Below are 27,902 nucleotides of genomic sequence, written 5' to 3'. Positions count from 1 at the left end.
TGCTGGATTTCCTGCACAACCCATTTCACTATTCTTAGAACACCCGCTCTGCAGTGCCGTTAGCACAACCGTATTGTTCTATATACCGTTCTGTCTTTGGCACATCTGCACTGTTCTGTCTTTGGCACAGCTGCACTGTTCTGTCTTTGGCACAACTGCATTGTTCTGTCTGTGGCACAGCTGCACTGCTCTGTCTTTGTCACCGCTGCACTGTTTTGTCTTTGTCACAGCTGCACCGTCCTATCTGAGGCACAGGTGCACCGTTCTGTCTGTGGCACAGCTGCACTGCTCTGTCTTTGTCACAGCTGCACTGTTCTGTCTGTGGCACAGCTGCACCGTTCTGTCTTTGGCACAGCTGCACTGCTCTGTCTTTGTCACCGCTGCACTGTTTTGTCTTTGTCACAGCTGCACCGTCCTATCTGAGGCACAGGTGCACCGTTCTGTCTGTGGCACAGCTGCACCGTTCTGTCTTTGGCACAGCTGCACTGCTCTGTCTTTGGCACCGCTGCACCGTTCTGTCTGTGGCACAGCTGCACTGCTCTGTCTGTGGCACAGCTGCACTGCTCTGTCTTTGGCACCGCTGCACCGTTCTGTCTTTGGCACAGCTGCACTGTTCTGTCTGTGGCACAGCTGCACCGTTCTGTCTTTGGCACAGCTGCACTGCTCTGTCTTTGTCACCGCTGCACTGTTTTGTCTTTGTCACAGCTGCACCGTCCTATCTGAGGCACAGGTGCACCGTTCTGTCTGTGGCACAGCTGCACCGTTCTGTCTTTGGCACAGCTGCACTGCTCTGTCTTTGTCACCGCTGCACTGTTTTGTCTTTGTCACAGCTGCACCGTCCTATCTGAGGCACAGGTGCACCGTTCTGTCTGTGGCACAGCTGCACCGTTCTGTCTTTGGCACAGCTGCACTGCTCTGTCTTTGGCACCGCTGCACCGTTCTGTCTGTGGCACAGCTGCACTGCTCTGTCTGTGGCACAGCTGCACTGCTCTGTCTTTGGCACCGCTGCACCGTTCTGTCTTTGGCACAGCTGCACTGTTCTGTCTGTGGCACAGCTGCACCGTTCTGTCTGTGGCACAGCTGCATTGTTCTGTCTTTGGCACAGCTGCACTGCTCTGTCTTTGGCACCGCTGCACCGTTCTGTCTGTGGCACAGCTGCACTGCTCTGTCTGTGGCACAGCTGCACTGCTCTGTCTTTGGCACCGCTGCACCGTTCTGTCTTTGGCACAGCTGCACTGTTCTGTCTGTGGCACAGCTGCACCGTTCTGTCTGTGGCACAGCTGCACCGTTCTGTCTTTGGCACAGCTGCACTGCTCTGTCTTTGGCACCACTGCACCGTTCTATCTGTGGCACACTGGCACCGTTCTGTCTTTGGCACAGCTGCACTGCTCTGTCTTTGGCACCGCTGCACCGTTCTGTCTGTGGCACAGCTGCACTGCTCTGTCTTTGGCACCGCTGCACCGTTCTGTCTGTGGCACAACTGCAACGTTCTGTCTTCCTAATCTGTCATTGGCACAGTCTCGGTCTTTTATGTTTATCACAGCTAGGTGGTTGTACCCTAGAACGATGGCAGGCCTGTCTCTGGCACATTGTCCCTGCTCCTCCTTGGGATGGTCAAGGTGCATTATCTTTGGCATATCTCTGCCATGCACACAGGTGGTTGTGCTGGAATGTTTTATGTCAGGCAGTCTTTCTATGACCTGACTGGTTCTGTCAGTCATTACATTGGACACACAGCGTGTCTCTCTATTCTGCCACCCTGTGGATCTGGCAGGGTTTGCAACCAATGCTTCTTTCTGGTAGAAAGCGCCGCATCCTGCCTCTCTGGTCCTCTGTAGATCTGTCCCACTGACAGAGAGATTATAATCTGCCCCTTCACTGTCTCTGGCGATGCATACACTGTGGTCTACACAGGAATCCTGACATTGAACTGACCTTGGCTTGTCTCTGTGGGGTGTTGTTACAGAGACAGTAATCGACACGGTTACGGTGGTCCCTGCACGACCCCTTCCATCCCCTCAAATCTTTGCCCCCACCTTTTTCTGGATTTACTGTAAAGATTGTTGGGTCAGCACACACCTCTTTCCCTGTGCAACCAAGAGCGCCTGTAAAATGCAAGCACCAGGGATCCTGTGCTTCCATGTGATGCCAGGACAGACCCCGAAGCAAAGCCCCCACCAGGGCTGGCTGCAGACAGAGGCTGCCGTCAGTGGTAACAAAGACATGGGTGGCACTCAGGTCATACATGATGTGGTGCTGGCTCCTATTTAGTGGACTGAGAGAACCCATAATCATTGTGACTTCCCCACAGTAGCACACACACCTTCCAATCAATGATGTTGTTCATAATATAAAGTACAACAGTCACACTGAAACACTACCTGCCTACTTTTGGTTAAATAAAGCATCTGAGCCAGTACAAGAGAGGAGAACGGAGCTCAGCTGAGAAGGGAAGGGAAGGGGGGGGAGGTGTTAGGAGTTCTTGGCTCTCACTGTCCATGTGCTTGTTCCCTAAAGCATGTGTTTGCCATTGATTTGCCTTGCAGTAAGTACATTTGTAATGAATGATCTTTTCTGTTCAGGCTGTGGGCGGGACAGCTGAAGGCCTCATCTGCTGCAGTCACGATTAATAAAGGAAGTGAGCTGATGGGGCTGGCACAATGTGGCACACCACGCCTGGTCTAGACCGCCCCAAGAAGATGTCGAGAGGCGAGTTTCAGCCTGCCCACTAACCCTGTGGACTTGGGCACTGTGGGTTTGCAGGAAAAGAGAAAAAACTGCAAGTAGCATCATAGGATCAAATACTATGGTTCTGAAGTGGTCATCATCACCGACCCTGGAATCAACTTCTTTGATTTTTGTGTGTGTGATCTGTTCTTCTCCTTTACCCAAAATGGGTCCCTGTGATGGAAAAATTAACCAGGTGTGTCCAGTTTAAGCTGCAGCCAATCCTAAAAGCTCCTGGTGTAAGGTGGCAGGTGTGACGGGTAGGGCTGGTTTTGATAGATTATATGTGCATCAAGAATATTCTCCTATGCACCATCTTCCCCTGAACTGTGAACCAATGAGGATTGGGCCTGCTAAGAAAGGGGCCGTTGGCCATTAATGGTGGGGTGGAGAGCGCGGTCAGCTGCTGGCGCTATGTTAGTTCTGTTGCAAGAATTCCAAGTAAGCAATTGCCATTGCGATAAGCGGGTCCATGTAGCAATCAATGTCTGTGGTTGACTCCATGGGGTCTAGTTGGCATCTTGTGGTCACACATAGTTCTTCAGCGCGTAGCTCGTTGTGGTAGAAGGCTTCCCTGCTTTGTATGACACAGGGTAAGACTTGCCCTCTTTAGGAGGACAAGAGCAGCAGAGCAGGGCACCTCCAAAGAAGAACAGGCCAGCAGCTAGCCACCCTATGTATAAGGAGCCCCCCAGCTCTCGCTTCAAGGCATCGGGGACCAGAGGGTTGTAGAAGTCTCGGATGATGTTATTGGCCGACCACGACACCGGGATGAGGACCAGTACCCCTGCCAGGATGAAGATGCTGCCAGCAGCAATGGAGATTTTGGCTTTGGTACTCTCTTCATCGACGCATTTGGTGCACTCTGCGCCGACAATGGAGACCAGGAGCGCCAGGAAGGCCACTGCGATGGAGACCACCACCAGCGCTCTGGCCGCCTGGAGGTCTGAGGCGAGGTCCAGGAGGGAGTCGTAGATTTTGCATTGCATCTCTCCTGTCGTCTCATACACACAGTTCATCCACAGGCCCTCCCAGAAGACCTGGGCTGTGATGATGTTGGAGCCGATGAAGGCGGTGACCCTCCACATGGGCAGCGCGCAGGTGAGGACGGTGAAGACGAGGCCCAACACGCCGAAGGCCAGTCCGGCGATCTGCAAGGCCTTCACCACCATGATGCGGGATTATCTCTGAATGCCTGAGGAGTGGAAGAAACAACGAGTAAGTGTTAAAGCATGTTTGACAGCCGAGATGTCTGTGTAATTTTTTTTAATTGTACACATTTTTACAAAATATTTGTTCTAAAAAGGCATACGTCAAGAAGTTTAATGACATTGTTGTTTGATCGATGTGAATTAAATGTATACAACCAAAAAGAACTATTGACAATGACAATATGTAGGTTTTTGCATGTGCAACTAAAGAGACATGGAACAACCAGGCACACATTGTCACAAATCACACACAGCACAAAAGCAGCATGCGCAGGCAGTTGGGGCAGGCGGACGGATTGACAGATCAGTAAGAGATATCAGTAAGAGAGTGAGTGAGGTGCCAACCCGAGAAAATCTCCGCTTCTCATTGGAGTGATCACTCCTCTTGGGCGATGGAATGCTTCACTCTGCCTGCCCAGTCAGTCCTGGCCTTCTTTGCAAGGATCACTTGTAAGACACAATGCAATGCAAACTGCCTGCCCATGTATGGCATCTGAGGCATGGCCTGCACCTCTCTGGGATGTATCTAAAAGTATCAGATTGCTCCATGAGCTCCAAATAAAAAGCATCCAGTGCTTGGCTGACATTTTACGAGTTGTTGTTAAATGTGTGAGTCAACCGGGGTCAAGTTCATTTAAGATTTTAGCTGCCAGAAGGCAATGATTTGCTACATGAAAACTCCGGACTAGAAACATTGGGTCAGAAGTGTTATTGACCGGATCACGTGGCACTGCTTGTTTTGTGCTGGTTCTGCAATGCGACCAAGCCGAATCGTCGTTGTGTGCACTGTGCAAAGTGGCCATTTACAGGCACCCGCAGACACCCTGCCTCGCTAACATTCATCAGAGTGGGCTCTGCTGATGCTTTGAAGCGACTGTGGACATCTGAAGACAGGGGCCTGCAAGGAACCGCAGCCTCCAGCTCTACTTTCATGCTGGCAAAGTGCCAGTAATGCAACCTCTGCCCTTTAAAGAGATTGGGGCTGCAAAACTAACAAGCATTGGCAAAGCCAACACGTTTGACGTTTATATGCACGTGCCATATAAATGTCAGACCTAGAAAAAGCATCTGCAAACATGGATGCTACCAAAAAAGAAGCATTGGCAAAGTCATTAGGTATGCCTTTTTATGTGCTAAGATATGTAAAAAGTGGGTAACAAATACCTAAAAGATGTTTGTCACCTGTATAGAATTCATGTGGGAGATAAACAATCGAATGTGACAAACAGTGTGATACTTGAATGTACGTTTCTGATGTAAAACAGTCCTTCATTTATTCCACTGAAGCATTTCCAAGAGGGTGGAATGATACACAAACCAGCTATTAGCATGGGGTGAGAGGAAACATACTCCTCTGGGTAGAGCCAAATTCCTGTCTCTGTGTATTTTTTAACTGGTAAGAATAGGTTTTGCACACAGCTGCACCATAGAGCCAGACCTAAAAAGTGTTGATTTTGTTTCTGTCACATCCATTTTTCAGAGATGTCTTAAATTGTTTTTCAATTTTTTTCTCGCTGATATGGGCTAATTTGTGGAATTCCCTTCCCCCTCAATCGCCACTCTGGATACTCACTCCTTTTTTTTCGTAAGACCTTGAAGACCTGGCTCTTCACCTGCCTAGCCTTTAAGCCCTCGAAATCATATACATCTTTTACTCTGATCCCTTTTCCGCAGCACCTTGATGCCCCTGGCCTAAGTTCGCGCTTTACAAAATGTATATCAATTCCCTTGAAAGCTCCATTGACGGCGGACGGAGTACTGGAATAAAGCATTTGTTTAATCCTGCACCACAGTGTAGCTTTCCTGAAGTACTTACATTTGAACAGACCATTGTGAACGGCTGACTGGCAGAAATCACACACAACCATACTTTCACTTCTCTAGAAAGGATCGACAAGTGATCCGTGACCTAGGCAATGGGAACATCATTACCATAACCAGCGGACAAAGGCGGCACCATTGTTATAATATGTACAGAAGACTACAGACAAGAGTGCTTGAGACCCTCGATAATGACATTCATCGGAAGATACAAAAAGACCCTAAAAGATAACTTCAGGGCTCTCACAAGAAGATGGTGAGCACTGCGGTAGTCTGTGCATGGTTCACTAAACAGGAAGCCACATTTTTACAAACTGAACCCCAAAACTCCATACTTTTACATCCTTCTTAAAATACACAGATAACAACTTCTGTCCCCCGGTGGACTCATTGTCTCTGGCATGGGTCGGTTCTAGAACTCTTATACAAAATGTACAGACTGGTTCCAATGACTACAGTAATCATGATGTCATCTTACTTGAAGAATACGAAAGACATACTATGCCTGCTAGACAGTTTTAGAGTTTGACCCCATGAAATATATACTTATGGGCTTAGTTCTTAGATCATCTTCCTGTGGTATATAAGTAAATGGGGACTCTTTATCTATTAAACTTCTGCAATCCTAGGTTACAGAACACATAATCGCGACCATGGAATGTGCCATTCTAGCATTAAAGATAATTTTCAAAATAGAAGAACAACTATACTTCCGGACTAAGAGAATTTCCCTGGGTAGTAGCTTTGCCCAAGTTTAGCGAATCTGTATATGCATGATTTCGGAGTCAGCCATATCTACTACTCAAGTGACCCCTCTTATAAACAGTTTCAATTATTAAAATACTATGTTGCTGATATTTTCATCATCTGGCAGGGAAGTGAGGAGAGCAGAGCAACTTCTCTTACCTGGTTTATTTATTTATTTAAATAATTGTTATCCACACCTCAGGTTCACTGGACAACATAGCAACAAGACATATTTCCTTAGACATCTTGATCTATTTGTTAATTGGTGGGCATGCCACGGATGTTTAGAAGAAATGTATAGACAGAACTCTTTACTACAATGTAACCGCTATCATCTTAAGGCATTAACAGAGTACCTTCCTATAAGATTATTCTTACGTCAATGTAGAAAATGCTAGGATGTACACTTTACGGAACATGCAGATATACTCACAAACCATTTACAACAATACTCTTATCCTGCACAAGTGATAAAGAGGGCTAAGAAGAGAGCAAGGAACAATAATCATCAAGCTCTCTTAGAATCCCATCTTAAACATCCCAAAGAGAGATTAGTGTATGTCAGCATATCTTCCAGTTTCTAGAACACCCTTAAGAAACTAATTTAACACCCTGGCATATGCGTATACTTAACACTGGCACATTATCTTCAGAGAAACATCTAATTGTTTTACAAACGTAACCAGAACCTGAAGGATATTCTAGTACAAACAGAAACTATTATCCAAACCTCGTTGTGGGGTTTACAGAAGGTGATAAGACATTACCCTTGTGCTTCTTACGCAGTGTGCAAACTGACTGATAACATTTGTTATTTTCTCTACAGATGAAAAATAAAATCCAGAAACACTTGTCTAGAGATGAACAGCACTACCTGCACCAATTTTGGTGAAATACTACTACTAATATTCAAGTAAGCGCTAATTGTGAATTGTATTCACCATAATGCACCAGGGCGAATTCTGCTGGAACGTTAAGTAGTGTGCTCCCACCCCCCTTCTGCAAACTGACTGAACCCTGGACTCAAATACATTTGGTCTTTAAACCTCTATGGGAATTAGATTTTTTAACAACAACAGCAAAGGTGTAATCTATTTGATTACTTGGCCATCACAAAAGATATATATAGGTATGGCTTGAAGAAAGATTTAGATAAGGTTTGAAGATCATAGGAGCAATATAAAATGCAAGCGTTCCACCATTAAACTGACAAACCAACACAGAGACCCAGAGTACGCATTAAGGTGAACCATAATTGACAAGCCCAATTTCAATGACCACACAAAAGATTCATACAATTTTCTCATCATGAGGAAACAACATTGGATATTTAGACCACATGCTGATGCCTCTGGATTAAATGATGATATACCATGGATGCCCCTTTCCCAGAAAAGTTGAGTGACTTCAAATATGAGGCTAGTTGATGATAGTCACACATATGTGAACAGTTAACATTTATGTACATAGGGATACTGAACATCTGAAGTGACTGGCATCAATGACATCACTGGTTTCTCGACCCAAGCAAAACTGTTACACATCAATTTATCTAATAATGACATCTCACAGGTAACAAGTTCACGGAAATATCTCATAGCTTTTCGACATTAGACTTACGTCTGTATGCATGGTCAGTCATTTCACTATTCCAAGAATATCAGCACCATCATTGGTTTTGTAGCCTCTGCTGTACATTCATGCTTTTCTACAGAATAACATATTGTGTGATGCATACTTGTGAGTCTATTACCACCCTACATGTATAAATTACACCTACACCACAGAATAATGTATTGACTGCTGTGCTTATTCAGGTAACCAACACCACATCCACAGTAAGTGACTACGTTTCCCAAGATTCATAAAGGACTTATGGCAATTTTATACCATGCTTCATGACATCATCACATTTGGTGGTGAATGCATGACCTGACTCGTCACACCGGACACTTTTTTAATTTAATGCTGTCGTCGTCTCTATTGGATGAAAGATCATTTGGTGGGTACACCGGTAAAAGAGGTAAGCGGTACAGACAGCACATTCAACCCCGCCTAAGCAGGATGGCATGGTGTTGTTTACTTTTTTAAGGTTATAGACTGCAATAAATCCCACAGCAACATGGGGCTAATGTGTATATAACGTATGCACATTGTAAATCTGATCCCTTTTGTACATTAAGCTTTTGTTGTGACAAAAATGTTGGGCTAAAAGCATGTGTGCACAACACTAGAGTGATATTTTAACTGAACATTTTAGTGCATTATCATTTACAGGTTATCCGTTTATGTCCTATATTTATCCCTCTATGCAGTGAACCTGACACCTGGACCCTCCATGGAGATAAGATGCTAAATTCAAACAAGATGGTTAATATTGTTTGTACAAAGGATGTGTTCACCAATTAACCTGCACTGTGTTTGTCACAGGATTGTTTCCAACATATATATTGTGATTTTAACTAATGTCACTTCAAGATATGACTCATGGTAATCTCTTTCAATTTACTTCCTGCTATGTGTTCCCAACCATCTCTCCTCCACATTCTCTGCAAAGTCAGTCAGCACCGCACCGCTAGCGGTGCCATAAAAGACGCCTCGCAAACATGTGCCTTCTAATGCCACGACTCCTCTCAATATCCCAGGGATGACAGGCAATGTGCATGTGTTAGCAGATATTTATTGGGCAGCACAAAAACATACAGACTAGTTTGGGCAGTAAACTGCTTTTGTCAGTGTAGTATGCGCCATTTTGCTCGTATTGTTTATATGTGCATGAGCGCGTGGGACACAGTAAACATAATAGGCATAATGTCACAAACTCATGAGTAAAGTGCATTAATGTTCCACAAATCTCAATAATTGGCAACACATTATGGGGCATATTACCAACAACTAGCGATAATTATCGCTATGTTGGCTTAGCAGCAATATTTTTATCGCCGAGCTGAGGCGATTTTTATCGCTTAGAAACCTTGCTATTATCAAGGTTTATCTCCTAAGCGATAAAAATCGGCCTAAATGCATGATTATCGCTGAAAAGTCAGCGATATTCATGCATTACCGAGCTAATACTCTTAGCCATGTTATCCACCTACCATTGGATAACATGGCTAAGAACTGCTCAGGGTAGGTGTTAGCTTTTGGAGATATTCGCGCTTAGCACGAATATCTCCAAAAGTTGGTAATAGGAGATAGCGATGTTAGCGACTGTTGCCAGTCGCTAACAGCTTGGCACGCCAACTTTGCATGCCATTAGTGATAAATTTCACTGACATGCAAAGCGGGGCCCAAGATGGTCGCTATTTCCTACTAGCTGTCGCTAACTGGTGTTACCGACAGCTAGGTAATAGGGAGATAATTTTATCTCCGCTTTCTTGGCTTTTAAAGCCAAAAAAGCGGAGATAAACCCCCTTGTTAATATGCCCCTATGTTTGACAATAATGTGAATAATCGTTAAACCAAAACCATGTACTGTTTCAATCACAGTACTCACACCTATAACTTGTCCCGGCTCTGGTAAATGATCCAAATAATAACGTCAACAGGTACACAAGTTATACAACGCTCCCAGCTGTCATGTCCCAGTGGGCTGTGAAATAAATGTTGTTGCCTAGACACAATGTAGAGTGCAACAAATAATAATTAATGAAAAGGATGTCGGTGCTCAAGGGAGAAAGTGGTAGAAGAAAAAAGGGGAGAAGCGAGAAAAGAAAGTGTCCTGTGTCTCGTTTGTCTCAATATCAATGTTTTCAAAGGGAGTGAGATGCACACCATTTAATCCAATTACTTCCTTTTCCGCAAGCGCACGCCTATTTCGTGTGCTTGCAACCACACGAAATAGGCGTGCGCTCGCACGTTATGAAACGGAAACAACAAGTTACTGTTCTTAGATGGCTGAGACTGCACGGCAAGCTTTTCCCTTATGTTTTAAGACCCACTAGCATGTCATGATGCCCCTGATGAAGGGATTGTAATTTCCCGAAATGCATTGGGCTTTTTGAAAATAAATCATGGCATGAAATTTACCCTATGCTCTCGAGCTTTTTTGAAAATGGACGTCACAACGGATTGAATAAAATGAATTGAATTTAAAAAAAGAGTTTAAAAAAATGGACGGATAAAATTGTGTAAAAGCATTAAAAAGTATATGAACTTAATTCATTGGATTCAAGTGACTATGGGCTGTGCAGCTTTGTGGAACCAAAGTTGGTTCCCTTCGTGGTGGAGCCAATATCAATGTTGCCATGTGCAATAGTGCATTTGACACCTACAGGACTCCTTCTAATTACAGCCATTAGGTATGCAACATGCGTAATTATAATATATGTAATGTAATGTAATGTAAATTGATACTTGTATAGCGCACTACTCACCTGCAAGGGTCTCAAGGCGCTTGTACGAATACCGCTGTGGAACCCATCCTGGCTTTCCCTGTGAGGCGTCCACTCCTGGGCACCCCCAAGGTGGAGGCCATTCCTCCTTAACGTTGTGGGGGCCGTTGTGGAGATTAAGCAAGCTATTGCCCAGAGTTGCAGAGTGGGACTCCATGATTGGAATACGCACCGAAGCGAGAATGATCAGGTCCGTGGAATTTTGAGCCCAAGACCCGCCAAGGCGGGGAATTGAACCCTGAACAACAATTGGCACCCTCGGGCGCTATCAATCCCCATCTTGAACACACACCACAGGGAAAGAAGTTGGAAGAATTACTTGCCGACCTAAATCTGTTTGAAGTAGCTGGGCCCGAGGGGGAGAATAGGGCACCGACGTTCATAGGTAGAGATGCAAACACTGTCATCGACTACATCTTTATCTCAGGGGGGGCTAGTTGATGCGGCATCCTCCCTGGAAGTCATGGTCTCCGCCTTTAGTGACCATAATCCCCTGATCCTGACTTTAAATGTTGGGAGTAACAACGCAACCCAGGTTGAGCGTCTGGGTGGTTGCTGCGATCCCATCGTCCCCAAGGACCGAGGGAAGAAGGTTAAATTGGTCCAAGGTGGTCCCGGACACATTTATTCAGCACCTAAAAGCAAATGTTCATGCAGATCTGTTAACATGCACAGACAGCTCGGCAGCTGACACTGATATTAATTCTTTCACTAACATCTGTACGCAAGTTAGCCATGATCTAACACTCAGGAAGAAGCGAGCTGAAACCACCCGCCCAAGGTGGTTCGACAGGGAATGCTCAAAGGCACATAAGAAGCTTATGGAGGCTCTCAAACAGCAGCCAAGAAATCGGGAGCGGGTGATTCAGTGCAGGAAGCTATATAGATTAACCACTAATAACCGAAAAAAGTCCATAAAAAACGAGGCTTGGGACAATCTCACATCAATTAAAATCCTGAGAGATAGTTCCAAATTCTGGGCTGTGATCAACCACTCCTATTTTTCTGAGGAGGAAAACTCTATCATGGATTGTGTAATCCCTGAGGAAGATTGGGTTGCACACTTCAGTCAAATATATAACAGTGGAGAGTCATTAGCACCAGATAGTCTTCACCGGCTCACGGTCCTTGTTGTCCCCCTGCAGTTTAGTGAGCACGAGGTTATTAGGGCCATTTTGGAGATGGGCCTAGATGGTGTCCCTGCAGATCTTTATAGGTCACCCCTGGATATGTGGGCTAGAATACTCACCAACGTCTTTAACTCCTCCTGCACAGCTGGGTTTCCCAAATCATGGTCCTCTTCGACCATTATTCCCATTTACAAGAAGGGTTCCCGAACAGACCCGGCCTGTTATAGGCCGATATCATCGATTGACTCTGCCGTCAATATTCTGGGCAGAGTCATATTACAGAGACTAGGGATTTCATAAAGGAGAAGGGGGTCCTTTCAGACCTGCAGTATGGGTTCAGGGCCAGGAGAGGAACCACGGACCAGTGCCTAAACCTCCTTATGCTGGTCGGCAAATACACCAAGGCCAAGGAGGGTAATCTATACATGGCCTTCATGGACCTCTCCTCGGCCTTTGACTTGGTTAACCGAACCAAGTTATGGGCCATACTGGCCAGCCTGGGTATTGACCCGTCGCTGGTTAACTTTTTAGCGCTACTCCACACAGACCTGTCAGCCTCCATCAGAACCGATCGGGAGGGCAGCTGTACTCGGCCATTCCGTTCTAGAAGGGGTGTTAGGCAGGGCTGTATTTTGGCCCCTCTCCTATTCACCCTTTATATTAACTCACTGGGCAAAGATCTGGAGGACTCAACACCTGATATTCTACACGTGGGGGATTCCCTGGTGTCCATATTACTATACGCGGATGACGCAGTGCTTTTAGCCTGCACAGGGGTAGGGTTGCAGAAACTTCTCGACGCATTTGGAGAGTTCATGGTCTCACTTGACCTGGTGATCAACAACAAAAAATCCCATATAATGGTGGCAGGGAAACGCACGAAAACTCAAAAGCAAAAGACGTTTACCTGCACTGGTGAGGGGGTGACCAGGGTACCAGTTTTTACCTACCTGGGTGTCATCTTTGAAGAGGGGGGCTCTTGGACCGCCAAATTAAATGCAAAAAGCCTTGCAGTTAAGAGATCAACCTCAGCTCTAATGAGCTTTGCAAAGCGATTGGGCTCGCGTCCAATGGACGCTCTCTTGAAAGTGTACAAGACAAAATGCTTGTCTATAGCTATGTATGGTGCTCCCTTGTAGGGCTTCTCGCCACAAGGTAAAATACAAATTGCGGAAAATACTTTCCTCAGAACATTGCTAGGAGTCCCACAATCAACACCAGTCTTCTCCCTACCCACTGAGTTAGGCATAGGCTATGTAACCGATGAGCTTCAATTGGCCCCTCTGGTCTATTGGGCAAAAACCTGGCTAAATAATGATATCCCTTTGAACCACTGTATTCTTAAGGACTGCATGGCGCTAGACAAGGTGTCTAAAATTCCTTGGCTAGTATACATTAAGAACACGTTAAATAAAATGGCTAGGCCAGATCTTTACAAATACCCGAACAACATAGTCAAAGGAGACGTAAAATGGATTAAGGAAAACTTCCTGTTTAGGGCGAACCAGGCTAGGGAAGAGGAGGAATTAATCAAGCAAAAAGTTAGAGCAAATTTTTTGCTCTTAACTACTCCCTCTCTAGAACCCTATCTAAAAATTGTTAGTAAACCATTCCATCGTCACCTCCTCATTAGATTCAGGTTTAATATTATACAATACTCCTTGGGTGACTTCCCAGTGTGGGGGGTACCTGATATACTGAGCCCATGTAGCTGTGATAACTTCTCAGAGCAGTCTCTCATGCACTTTGTAATGTTCTGTGACCACTTCAAGGAGGGTAGAAGGCAGTTTTTAGCCCCAATTCTAAGAGATGCGGGTTTTTTACAAGTACGCCCAGCTCTCCTTTACTTACAACTATTAGGAACAAAGGTAATTTTCGGGGTTGCTAGCTTTCTGGTAGCTGCTATGCGTATTAAGACCAGGAAGCTATCCCCGAATAACCTGACGGGGTGACTGAATATACTGTGTTCTTTTTTACTGCCTTCAACTGTTTTTTAGGATGCCCATTTTTAATAATCTTTATATGTATTTAATATTATCATTAATGTTTAATGTCTTTTTAAACTGATGAAATGTGACATTGTCTTTTTATTGCCTGACTCTGCTTTTATGATTTTAACAATCGAATAAAGCTTGTTTTGACTTGACTTGAACGCTGGTTCCGGGCCAGACCTCTGCATCAGGGTCTGCCGCTCTAACCATTGAGCCACACTTCTCCTGTGTGAACCCGTCTGCATGTAATAAATGCATATAATCCAAGGGGTTATCGTGAGCTCTCTTCGCTCAGAGAGTACTTGCTGAAAATTTCCAGCATAAGTGGGCTAGCCAATGAGGCACACATTGTGTATCATACATCAAAATGATAATATACAAAACACCCTAAGGCATCCTAAATATAAAGCATATGGTCTGCCTGTTTGCTAATAGCATGAAAATATCACAACAGTCTACTTATCCTTTGACATGCAGCCTTTGAGGCTCAGCTAAAGTTCTCATAAATGACTTACGGCCTGCCCCAGATATTATTAGTTCCTTCACGTCCACTGGACTTACATTACTCCAGAGTAATATCGGAAATAAAACATATAAACAAAATAATTAAAACCAAGCAAAACAGCTTTCCCAACCAGAAAAACAACAAAAAGCAGGCTACTATGTATCTACGAATAACTAATTTCAAAATGTTCCCTCATAGCTGAGGACTAGACAGTTCACAAATGTACATACAATTCCTCATCGCAGTTCAAACCCATTGGTTCGTTGTTGTCTAGCGCTAGTATGTGCCTCGACTCCAGTATCCTCAAATCTTTTCTCTATTTCCCCCTCTTGCCTGCTTGGGATACCATCTATAACTACGGCCCCTCGCGGCGGGATGCCTGGCTTTCACCTTGTGGACACCCTGCCGTGGTTTCTCACAGGAGAATACCAGGACGGGTTCCCTAAGCAAGCGCCGGGACGCTTACGGGCAGCTGTGCGCTTTACAAGTCTAGCACATTTACATTTACATTTCCATAACACTGTACTTGAGTTCTTTCTCAACCCCCCTGTGTAGAGCGTGGAAGTGCCTTGCTAGAGGGTATGTGGTGTCAAGGTTTTTGATGGCCTTTAAATCCTGAAGAATTCTTCTGTGAACCTGAAGAGTGGTGCTTGCTGCATAGATTTTAGGGCAAGTAAATTTCAAAATGTATACAGCAAATTCTCTTTTACATGTATAGTGACCCTTTATCTTGCAGGTTCCTTTACCAAACATGTAGATTTCTGTCATGTTCTTCTCATTCTTACAGGCCTTGCATTTGGTACACTTTGTAAAGCCATCTGACGGTCTCACCCATGGCTTCTTTTCTACCATGATGTCACTCCTAACCAAAGCGTCTCGTATGGATCTTGCTTTTCTGAAAGTGACAAGGGGTATCTTACAAGGGAGAATATTCTTTTCAGCAGTAGAGAAAATATATCACCAAAAAGAATACACACAGATTCATAAACACATATCACACTGCACACCTGTCAGTGAGAGCTGCCTGGAGAAAACACTGGCTTTCCCTAACAAGTGATCCAGTGATAGGAGAAGATCTCTCTAGGAACCCTTTGATTACCTTCAGAAAAGGGAGATCAATGCAATACACCTTGGTTAGGAGGGACATCCGCTAGAAACGAAGACATGATTGAGACTGTTAGATGGCTCTACAAAGTGTATCAAATGCAAGGCGTGTAGCAGTGGAGAGAACATGACAGACCTCTACATGTTTGTTAAAGGAATGTACAAGATAAAGGGCCAAAGTACATATAAAAGCGATTTTGTTGAATACATTTTGAAATATACTTCCCTTAAAATATGATGTAGAGCGTACCACTTTTCAGGTTCACAAAAAACTTCTTCAGCATTTGAGGGCCATTAAAAATGTTGACACTACATACTCTGTATCAAGGCAATTCCACGCTGTATACAGCGCATCCCATTTCCCCAAGGGTCGATATGAATTTAGGACCAGTTGGAGGCTTTGATCAAGTATTCAAATGCATTATGCTTAATGCTAGGTAATTGGTCAAGCATAGTCTGGAGTGTGCAAGGCTTATAGAGGAAGAGGAGATAAAAAGTGCCTTCATCACAGAGTCATGGACGGATAATTCCTCTGGCCCAGATATAGTGAAAGCTACCCTCTGGGGTTTTTATGTTACACTTTAGACAGGCCTCATAAGAAAGGTGAAGGATTGGCTGTGATCTACCACGGTTTGATCAAGGCAGCTTTTCAGCCTATCACTATGGAGGCATGTGAAGCCTTATTTTTTAATTTTAGTCTATCCCATCATCATACTTTGAAAGGAATTTTTCTGTATAGGCCATCAGCACCAGGAGCCAGAAGCTTACTCTTAGCCTCACTGGGTAATGTACTGGAAGAAGGTTTATGTAGAGATGCCTATACAATTATGGGAGATTTTAATTTTTATTTAGATGCACTTATTGACCCGGACACTTTAGCCCTGAATTATGTGATGAATGGCGCCAACTTGGGACAGTTGGTAACTGGGCCAACTCGTGCGGCAGGACATACCTTGGATGATATTTTTTCTAACCACCCAGGTCTCAAGTTAATGGGACTACTGCGACTCGTTTTGTCGGATCATGCCGCCGTCCAATTCGAGTTGACACTGATGGGGTTGCGCATGATGTGGCAGTGCCCTAAAGGCCCTATAGCCACTGGAGCATGGAACAAAATAGAAGGTACAGACTTGCAGGAGCTTCTAATTGCCACAGCAGGTCAACTGCCAGTGGGAGTGGATTGAGCCTCTATGGTCCATACAAATTGGCTGGAACAAGCCTGCAAGACATTAGCTCCAGTCAAGACTCTCCGCCCCAAAAGATCGCAACCCTCTGCGCCATGGTTTACGGAGGATTTGAGAAATCAAAAACTTGTGTGTAAATAGTTGGAGCGGAAATGGAGAACAGACTATAGAGATACTGTGAAAACACTGTATAAGCTCAGTCTGCAAAATTACCCCAAAAAATGTTTTGCAAAACAAAAGTATTTTTCTACCCGCAATAATTTAGCAAATAATTCAGCAAAAGAACTATTTAGAACTGTTTCTAATCTGGCTTCTCGGAGTCCAGCCAGAGTTCAGCCTTGTCGGGAACTTTGTGAAGACATCGCCAAGTTTTTCCTGACCAAAGTTGAGCCATCTTTTGCGCTTTTAGCGGGTTGAACGCTGGGAGAATATATGCAACTGGGGAGGAACCAAAGTCAACAACAGTTCCCACTGCCACTTTTGAGAATTTTTCACCAGTGTCCCTTGAAGACATTCAAGAGCTCCTCACAGCAGCAAACTCAAGGTCGGCTTATGACACATGTCTAGTTGCAGTGGCCAAGTTGGCTCTGGGACCGATTGCGTCAGTGCTATTACCAATTTTTAAAGGCATGTTTGTAACTAGGCAGTTTCCTTCATGTTGTAAACTAGCCTATATCTTGCCCCTATTAAAAATAAACAGTCTGGACCGTAAGGATCCAAACAATTTTTGCCCCATTTCTAGGCTTTTGCTCCCAGCGAAACTGATAGAAAAAAAATGAATACACAACTTAGAGCCTTTCTAACAGACACAAGCTTTGGATTCTTCCCAATATGGCTTTAGAGAAGGCCATTGTACTGAGACTGCCCTCATCAAGGCCACAGATGAGATTAGGGGAGCTGTGGATCGGGGAGGCAAGGCAGCCCTGGTTTTGCTGGATCTGTCCGCCGCCTTTGATACGGTCCATCATGACATTTTGATGGACCGTCTAAAGCCATGCAGGGTCCTAGGGAAAGCCTGGGAGCTCCTAAGATCCTTTTTATCAGGCAGAAGAAAAATTGTTGCACTTGGAGATCATCAGTCAAAACCTTTTGCACTGCCCTGTGGGGTTCCACAGGGATCTTCCCTTAGCCCCACGCTTCTTAATATGTATGTTTCCTCCCTGGCGCCTATTGTTAGGGCATTTTGATTTGGCCTGACCTCATAAGCGGATGACACCCAAATTGTGATGTCTCTGCTACACGGTGAAGAGGCTGGTGTAGACAATCGATTCCAAGACTGTATGTTATCAGTGGAGAGTTGGATGGCAGAGAACTGCCTAAAACTCAACACTGGTAAAACTGAGGTTATATTGTTTGGCACCATTAACTTCTGGACTCCAAATTGGTGGCCAGATTCGATGGGTTCTCTCCCCTCGACCACTAACAAGGTGAAATCCTGGGTGTGATAATGGAAGATAGTCTTACCTTTAGTCATCAGGTTAATTCAGTGGAGTCTAAAACCTTTTATGTGATCAAAACAATCAGGAAAATATTGCCGTTCCTGCCCTCGAGCAGCCGGCAAACAGTAGTTGCGACTCTCATAATGTCGAGATTGGACTACTGTAACAGCCTGTACCTCAATGTTTAACAAAGGCTCCTGAATAAACTTCAAATAATGCAGAATGCAGTAGCCAGACTGCTTTTGGGCACACCTCGGTGTGCGCCTATTGCCAAGGAAATAAATAAACTGCATTGGCTTCCGGTAAGGAACCAAGTTCTCTTCAAAGCCCTTTGTCTGGGTTTTAAGGCGCTGCAGGGTTCAAGACTTGACTTTTTAAAACAGCATTTCCTCTGGAATACACCGGAAAGACCACTTTTTATTAGGGGCAAATGTGGTCTCAGTGCCACGCATAAAAAAAATTGGATGGGGAGGCAGAAGCTTTACATACGGTGCAGCCAAAGCCTGGAACGAACTGCTGTTTCACTTAAAAAATATCACAAACCTCCTAGCTTTCAGGAAAAGCCTAAAGACCTGGCTCTTTGCCCAATAAACTTCTTCCATCTTTTGCCACAGGAGATGTAACTAGCGCCAGGACACATCCGGGTAACAGCTGTGCGGTATACATTTCATTAACATTAACACAGGGAGGGATGAGAAGGAACTCAAGTGAAGTATTACAGATAGTATTCCCAAGGAGGCAAGAAGGGGGTAATAGAGAAAAGAAATTGAGGATACTGAAGTCGAGGCACATACGAGCCCCACCTGGCAAAGAACCAATGGGTTTTAACAGCTATGAGGAATTGTATGTACATTTGTGAACTGTCTAGTCCTCAGTTAGGAGGGTACGTTTTGAAATTATTTATTCGTAGATACAAAGTAGCCTGCTTTCTGTTGTTTTTCTGCTTGGGAAAGCTGTTTTACTTGTTTTTAATTCTTTTGTGTATATGTTTTATTTTTGATATTACACTGAAGTAATGTGATTCCTGTGGTTGTGAAGGAGCTAAGAATATCTGGGGCAGGCCTTAAAGCCCTTATGATAACTTAAGCTGAGCCTCAGAGGCTGCATGTCTAAGCATAAGTAGCCTAATATGATATTTTCTTTCTATTAGCAAACAGGCAGAACATATGCTTTATATTTAGGATGCCTTGGGGTGTTGTTTTGTATTTTAACATTTTGATTTATGATACACCTATGTGTGGCTTATTGGTTAGCCCACATGGGCTGGAACCTTGCAGCAAGTACTCACTGAGTGAAAAGAGCTCACAATCACCCCTTGGATTATATGCATTTATTACAAGCCGACGGGCCCATATAGATGTTATATGTTATATTTACTCACACTGCATATCATGCTTGTAATTAGAAGGAGTTCTGTAAGTGTTTAAAGCACTATTGCACATGGCAACATTGGTTTTGGGACACCAGGCATGTTTTTTTCACGCTTCTCCACTTTTTCCCTTCTCCTTCAATCACTCATTTGTAGAGCGCACTACTCACCTGTGAGGCACTGGGGCGGGGGTGTACTGCTGCTGCTCGAGTAGCCAGATCTTGAGATGTCTCCTGAAGGTCAGCAAGTCCTGTCTTGGCGGCGAGGTGGGAGAATGATCTGCCACCGCCAGTCGTTTTGTGGAACGAGGGCTAGGTCCGTGGAGCGGAGCTGGAGGTTTGGGGTGTAGAAGGTGAGTCATTTGATGAGGTATGCAGGTCCTGTGTTGTGGAGTGCCTTGTGAGCGTGGGTGAGGAGCTTTCAGGTGATCCTCTTGTTGACGGGGAGCCAGTGCAGGTCTGTCAAGTGTGCTGTGATGTGGCTGTGGCGGGGGATGCTGAGGGCGGAGGCGTTCTGTATGGGTTATAGTAGTTTTTGGAGTTTGGGCGTGGTTCCCGCGTAGAGGGTGTTGCTGTAGTCCAGTCTGCTGCTGACGAGGGCCTGGGTGACCATCCTTCTAGTTCCGGTGGGGATTCATCTGTAGATCTTGCAGAGCATGCGGAGGGTGTTGAAGCAGGAGACGGTGTTGACTTGCTGGGTCATTGATAACGATGAGTCCAGGGTGAACCCCAGGTTGTGTGCGTGGTCGGTGGGTGTTGGTGCAGCTCCCAGTGTGGCCGGCCACCAGGAGTCATCCCAGGCGGAGGGGGTGGAGCCAAGGATGAGGACCTCCGTCTTGTCTGAGTTCAGTTTCAGGCAGCTGTTCTTCATCCATTTGGCGACGGCCTTCATTCCTTCGTGGAAGTTGGTCTTGGCGGTGGTGGGGTCCTTGGTGAGGGAGAGGATCAGCTGGGTGTCGTCGGCGTATGAGACAATGTTGAGGGCGTGCGATCGGACGATGTTGGCGAGCGGTGCCATGTAGACATTGGAATGGTTTGGGCTTAGGGATATTCGTTACGGTATGCCGCAGATGATCTTGGGGGCTTCAGATCGGTAAGGAGGGAGGCGGACACTCTGGGTTCTGCCAGTGAGGAAGGAGGTGGTCCAGTCCAGGGATCCCTGCTTTGTGGAGGCGTGTGCGAAGGGTGTGGTGGCAGATGGTGTTGAAGGCGGCCGAAAGGTCCAGGAGGATGAGGGCCGCAGTTTTGCCGTTGTCCAGCAAGGTCCTGATGTCATCGGTGGCAACGATGAGGGCAGTTTCAGTGCTGTGGTTGCTGCGGAATCCATATTGGAACGAGTCCAGAGCATTGTTCTCCTCGAGGAAGCGGGCCAGTTGCCTGTTGACAATCTTCTCGATGACTTTGGCCGAGAAGGGAAGCAGGGAGATGGGCCGGAAGTTCTTGAGGACCTTAGGGTCCACCTTGGGTTCCTTAAGTAAGGCGTTCATCTCAGCCTGCTTCCAGCTCTCCGAGAAGGTGGTGATCTCGAATGAGATGTTGACGATATTCCCAAGATGGGGTGCGATGATGGAGCTTGCTTTGTTGAAGATGTGGTGCGGGGTCGAATGGTGAGCCGGAGTGGATGGTGTTCATGATTCTGATGGTGTTGTCGTCATTGATGTGGGTCCAGGAGAGCAAGAGTCGAGGTGTAGGCAGTTGTCGGGGGCCTGATTGTTGAAGCTGTCGTGGATGTCTGCGATCTTGCGGTGAATGAGGATGGCTAGGGAGTCGCAGAGGTCTTGCGACGGCAGGATGTCGTTAGCATTGGAGCTGGGGTTGGAGAGTTCCTTCACGATGTTGAAGAGCACTTTGCTGTTGTGTGCATTGTTGTCGATGCGTTCCTTGAAGGAGGTCCTTTTGGCGGTACGGATGAGTTGGTGGTGCCTACAGATGGCGTTCTTGTGGGCTGCATAGTTGTCCGGTGTCTGTTCGTGGTGCCACTTCTTCTTGAGTCTACGGCAGGTCTGCTTGGAGGCCTGGAGGTCGGCGGTGAACCAGATGGCTTTTTTGTCGGTGTGGCTATTTGAGGTTTTTTTTGATCGGGGCAAGAGTGTTGTCGCAGTCGTCAATCCATTGCCTGAGGTTGCAGGCGGCGGTGTCGGTGGTGTCTGTTGGTGGGTTTCAGGCGAGGGTGGTGGTTAGCTGGTCTTCGGTGACTTTGTTCCAGCTGCGTGGGCCGTTGTGGGTGGTGGTGCGTGGTGGGTTTTTCGAAGGTGAAGTGGATGCAGTGGTGGTCGGTCCAGTGGAGTACGGTGGTGTGTCTGAAGGTGACGTGGTTGCTGGCGGAAAAGATGGGGTCGAGCGTGTGACCGGCGGAGTGGGTGGGAATCATGACAAGCTGTTTGAGTCCTAGGTTGGTGAGGTTGGCGAGCAGGGTGGTGGAGTTGCTGTTGTTGGCGTTCTCGAGGTGGAAGTTCAGGTCTCCGAGGAGGATGTAGTCCATGGATGCAAGGGCATGCATGTTGACGAAGTCGGCGATGGAGTCACTGAACTGTGGCTGGGGTCCGTAGATGAGGGTTCCTCTGAGGGTGGTGTTGGGATCGATGTGGATCTGGGAGTGCAGGTGTTCTGCAGCGCTGAGGGTGTCTTGGGTGCCGGTCGAGATTTTGAGGGTATTCAGTGGTCAATGGGGATTCCTCCTCCTGCTCCATTGGTGCGGTCCCTGCGGGTGAACTTTTAGCCATTCAGGATGGCTATGGAGATGTCGGGCGCCGAGGAGGGGTTCATCCAGGTCTCCGTCAGGAAGGCGATGTCCGGGGAGGATGAGTCTAGTACGTCCCAAAGTTCTATGGCGTGCTTGTTGCCGGAGCGGGTGTTGAGTACCTCAGTGGGCGGGGTGGGGGCTTGGAGGCTGGTGAAGCTGCAGCTCTGGCAGGCGAAGGGTCCGTGGGTGCGCTTCGGGGTGGCCAGGCAGAAGGTGGATGATCAGCCGGCATTGAGTTTTTTGGAGGGGGCTGGCGTCTTAGCGGTGGAGGACGTCGTGTCGTTTGCAGGGGACAGGGAGTCTGGAGTTGGGTGTGGTCCAGGCACGGACTGGCGCAGACGGGCTTGCCTTTGGCGGCCGCCATAAGAAAGGGAGCTGGAAGGGAGGAGCAGCTGGGGGTAGGCGAGAGCGGGGACGAATGGGCGAGCCGGGGGCGGGCTGCAGGGGACGCAGCAGCGGGAAGGGGGAGGCAAGGCTGGAACGCTGGAGGGCTATAGAGAGGAAAAAACGGGCAGAAAAGAGCAGAATACAGAAAAAATAGAATAAAACAGCAAATAGTAAAAACAGGCAGAAAAAGAACAGAGAGAGCAGACAGATACTTACGGCTCACCACTGGGCCACCAGGGATGAGGCGCAGGCAGGAGCCTGCAGTGGAGGAGGGCCTCGAACTCACTGCAGCAGCGAGATCAGGAAACAGGGACACAGGCACAGTTAGGTGGAGCTGTGTGGCGTGGGGAGCGACCACCTTCTCCCTTGAGATCCAACTTCCTTTTCATTATTCATTATTTGTTTCACTCTACATTGCGTCTAGGCAACAACATTAATTTCACAGCCCACTGGGGCATGACAACTCCCAACGTTATATAAACTGGTGAGCCCGTTGATGTTGTTATTTGTATTTGGATCATTTACTGGAGCTAGGACAAGTTATAGCTGTGAATAGTATGACTGAAACAGTACATGGTTTTGTTTTGATGAGTATTTACTCGATGTGCTTCGATATCAGAGACAGGTCCTGGCGAATGCCCATGCACCTCGAATGAGGGTGCCTGCTGAGCAGAAGCATTTTGACTTCTGTCAGTAGGTCAAACTAATCGCTGCCTTTTTAGAAACCTACCATTGGAGACATAAAGCACTTTCTTTTTTCCACCAATAGGTAGTTATAACCTATACCTTTTCCCTTCAGCGCTATATTCTCTCATTTTACACCCCCGAAAGTGCTTCCACCCATAAAAAAAACTTCATGAGCTCCCCTGAACTGGGGTAACAGCTTGCACCAGTAGCACTAGGACTGGTACGAGGAGAAACCCAATTGTGATCTATGCCACCCAAGGATGGATGAGGGCTTTCAGTGTGGCCAGATTATTTAAGCATTCTCCAGGACAAAGCCAACCAAAAAGTAGCCCAAAATAGCCCAAAATTGCTATTTTAAGGTAGAAGAGGCAGGGACAGTGTCAAGCAGGCTATGAATGCATTGAAATTTATGTTGCAGCAAGCTGCCAAGTAAATCTTTGTGTAGTAAAGCGCTTCAACATACTACTTTGCTGGAGCGCTGTATATATATATTATAATCTGGCAACTAGCACAAACCAAAATAGTACAGCACAACCGGAAAAAATATAGCCCAATTGTGCGTGATCTTGCCCAATCTGGCAACTCTGGGTGCATTCTCCATAGAGTTCAGTGTACCATAGAGTTCAGTGTACACGAAAGGGAAAAGGCCGGCACTGTGCCATCTGGTGGTCACAGTGAGAATTGCTCAATAAGGAAGAGTCCAACAAATACTGGGTTATAGTGAATTTCGTTTTAAGGGAAACTCATTCCATATTGTGTCATAAGGATCACCCCTCCTCAAGGAAAACCTATGCAATAATAGGTTGTGAACACGCCCATATCAGCAAAGAAAGAGAGAGAACTAAGCTTGTTGCTCATAAGTGGACATTTCAAAATCCATTCATCATGAGGATAAACCAATCTGTTGTTGTACCTCAGTCATTCTTAATGCAACATGGCGAACCACCCATCGAGTGGGAAGATTAGATAGAGACATTGGCGACTTACATAGTGGCACTAGGTGGCTCCAACTTTTCACCACTCAGGAAAAAAGCGTTGCTAACAGGATGTCTGGGGACAGAAGGGCCGCATATTTTTAAATAGTTACCTCAAGTGAATGTGGACAATTGCGTTGTCATGGAAGATGTGTATAAAAAGGACAAACTACGTCTACAGAGACGATTTGCCAACACGCTGAATATTGTCACGCAACGGCACAAGTTCTCAACGCAACCGCAGAGGCCCAATAAATCTGTTGATGAGTTTGTGGCAAGATTGAGGGAGTTGGCTCTGAAAGGCAAATCTGGACCAATGACTGAGGAACTCATCAGAGATCAGTTGATTGTTCAATGTAACAATAAGAAGATGCAGGAGCGCTTGTGGGCAGCTTCTGATTCTACACTAAAAGAGGCCATAAAGATAGCTAAAGTTGTAGAGCAATCCGAGAGGTGCATGAAAGAAATGCAAAAATTTAGCAAGCAACACAGAGGTGTCAGAGGTGTATAGTGAATCAGAATTGGTGGCTTTTGTGAAGAAAAAAGTAACGATTTTAACCACGCCCTTCAACAAAAATTGAAGCTTCAGACCAACAGGGTCCACTTAAAATAGGTCAAATACACATTTCTATTAAGGATGCAACAGTGACTTTCCTTCGGGGGATTCCAAATCCTGTTTTGCCTTGGGAAAGGATTGCCACTATTGGGGGAGAAAAGGACATTTCGCTCTGATGTGCAAGGCGAGCAAAGAGTGGCATCTATTGAGCATTCAGCTGAAGTTACGGAACACAGAGTCATGGAGGACTCAGAGCACATTGGAGAAATTGAGTCTGTTGAGTCTGAAGGTTCCAAAAGATGATCACAAAGCAGACTTTGCGGTGGATGATAAAGTGGTGTCTTTATTGGTGGACTCTGGCTCCTTTCACACCATCGTTCCCAAGGAGCTCTTTCACAAAGTGTGGCCGGGTAGACTATTGAATACCACAGATGTGATATTAAAGGGTTAGCAAGGTGCAAACATTGATGTGATGTTTTTTTTCAATGCAAACATTGCATTTCAGCAGCGACACACGAAAAGGAAAATGTATGTGGCGAGTGAGGGTCCATCTATATTGGGTTGGGTTCATCAATATGAGTTACACATAGTAGTGAATCCAAGAGCATCAGAAAAAGTCATGGGGTGGATGAAGGTGGTGTGAGTGTGTTACTGTCACAGTTTGCACCAGTTTTTAACAACAAGCTGGAAGTAGCCAGGAATTAACCCCACAAAATAATCTTAAAAGAAGATGCCATGCCTGTGAGGCATAATGCTAGGAAAGTACCAGTCGCCATGAGGGAGGAGGTAAAAAAGATTCTAGACCAAATGGTTAGTGAAGGTGTAATTGAACCGATAAAGGCCCCGCAGTGGCTATCTCCTGTCGTTATCATGAAAAAAGCTAATGGGTCTTTGAGATTTTGTGTTGATCTCCGCAGCTCAAATTAAAATATGGTAATGGATTGTTTCCCACTTCATAACATCACAGAGTTGGTTTTCTTATTGGCTGAGGGAAAATATTTTTCCAAACTTGATCTTAAGAGTACCTTTCATCAGATAATGTTACATCCGGTTTCGAAACACTTGACTGTTTTTATTACTGCAGAGGGGGTGTTCCTGTTCAATAGATTACCCTTTGGATTGTTGTCAGAGGCAAACATGTTTCCAAGGCTTATTTCTAACATTTTGGCAGTGGTCAAAAATGTCATATCTTTTCAAGATGACATTTTTGTTTTTGAAGATAGTGTGGACACACACAACAACACATTGCGTATAGTGTTGAGCACATTTCTTGAGCCTGGTCTTACTTTGCGGAAAGAGAAGTGTAGGTTTTTGGTAAGTGAGGTGGAGTATCAAGGGCATCTCATCTCTGGTGAAGGTGTGACAGCAAAAATGAACCTAATGAGTGCCATTGTAAATTCTGAACCGCCGAGTGACAAGGGTAAGGTACGTTCCTTCATGGGCATGGTAGAATACTATGCTAAGTTTTAGAGAGATTTTGATAGCAAATCTGAACCTTTGAGAGAGTTGCTCAATGAGGGAATAACATTTGAGTGTGGGAGTTCATAGCAAAGAGCCTTTGAGATGATAAAAGGGGAAATTTTGAATGCTGAGATTTAAGTACCATGTCAGTGCAATCTCAAGACAGTACTTACTGTGGATGCCAGTGATGTTGGATTAGGTGCTGTTCTTTCACAGCTTGGAAAAGATTGTAGCGTTTGCGTAATGTTCCTTGCCCAAAACAGAAAGGAACTACTCTGTCATTGAGTTGGAGGCGTTGGCTGCAGCTTGTGACACCAGCCATTTTGGCACTTTTATTTGCGGTACAAAGATTACCCTCAGAACTGATCATAACCATTATTTAAAGTTTTAGGACTTAATGGCATTAGAAACTGTTCAGCACGCTTAGCCAGGTTAACAGTGAAATTACAGAAGTGTGATTTCATTGTGGAATACCTACCTGGTTGGAGGAATACAGTTGCTGACTGTTTGTCTTAGCTGCCCAACAAACTTAATGAGGAGGGTGACCTTGTCACAGAAGAAGTGGTAGCAAGTGTGGATGATGTTTTAGCAGACTTGCATAGTGCAGTGTCTAAGGAGGAATGGATGCAATCCTTGGATAAGGATGAATAGCGTAAACCAGTTGCGAAAATGATTGCCTGGCCGTTTGGTCTGGATTGTTTCCATGGGGCACTGGGTCAAGACTGTTTTGCATATGGCTGGGTCCAAACTGGGGTTGCGTATTGGGCAAAAGAACAATGGATTTAACACAGATCTTTTGACTGGTGGAGAAGGTTTGCATTATCAGCATTCCGTCCATTATTTGTTTGCTGTAACACTTTTTCCCCAAAGTGGGATGGGTATGCCCAGACGAGGGTCACTTGCTCACTGTGCTTCTGGATTCAAGCTAACCTGGCTGAAGAAGGGTGACATACCCTGAAACCAGTCCCAGGATGCTTGTTTCCGGTCCTGGGAGGACCTGGCCTGGCAGTTCGGTCTGGACTGTTCCCATGGGGCACAGGTTGAAGACTGATTTGCATATGGCTGGGTCCAAACTGGGGTGGCGTAGTGGGCAAAAGAACAATGGATTTAACCCAGATCTTTTGACTGGAGGACAATGTTTGCATTGTCAGCATTCCTTCCATCATTTGTTTGCTGTAAAATATTTTTTCAAGATGACATTTTAGTTTTTGGAGATAGTGTGGACACACACAACAACACATTGCGTATAGTGTTGAGCAAATTACTTGTGGCTGCTCTTACTTTGCGGAAAGAGAAGTGTAGGTGTGTAGAAGTGTAAGTGACCTACTCTTAGGACACCCCCGCACCGCACGGCCACCAGCTGTAGCGTGTGCCTCCTGCCTGCCGCTGCCCTCAGCCTCGCTGAGCCTTCCTGACCACGTCCCCCGCCGTCGCTCGGTGTTGTCTCCCGCCTTTACTGTATTTGTTTGCAGT

At 45.8% G+C, this 27,902-nt stretch overlaps 1 protein-coding gene across 1 annotated transcript in view; it reads right to left on the bottom strand.

Moving 5' to 3' along the window:
• Nucleotides 1-2,068: 2,068 nt before the first annotated feature.
• Nucleotides 2,069-27,902, bottom strand: part of LOC147729777 (claudin-4-like) — a 290,882-nt gene continuing 265,048 nt past the window's right edge. The window contains exon 2 of the mRNA XM_086954659.1: nt 2,069-3,922. Within this exon, the coding sequence (XP_086810785.1) occupies nt 3,255-3,899 (645 nt within the window). The 5' untranslated portion in view covers nt 3,900-3,922 and the 3' untranslated portion in view covers nt 2,069-3,254. The remainder of the gene's footprint in view (nt 3,923-27,902) is intronic.

Source organism: Lissotriton vulgaris, chromosome 2_1 (genome assembly GCF_964263255.1).
Source record: "Lissotriton vulgaris chromosome 2_1, aLisVul1.2, whole genome shotgun sequence".
Classification (NCBI taxonomy): Eukaryota; Metazoa; Chordata; class Amphibia; order Caudata; family Salamandridae; genus Lissotriton; species Lissotriton vulgaris.
The sequence above is the reverse complement of the archived record's forward strand: the minus strand, read 5'-3'. Positions and strand labels throughout refer to the sequence as shown.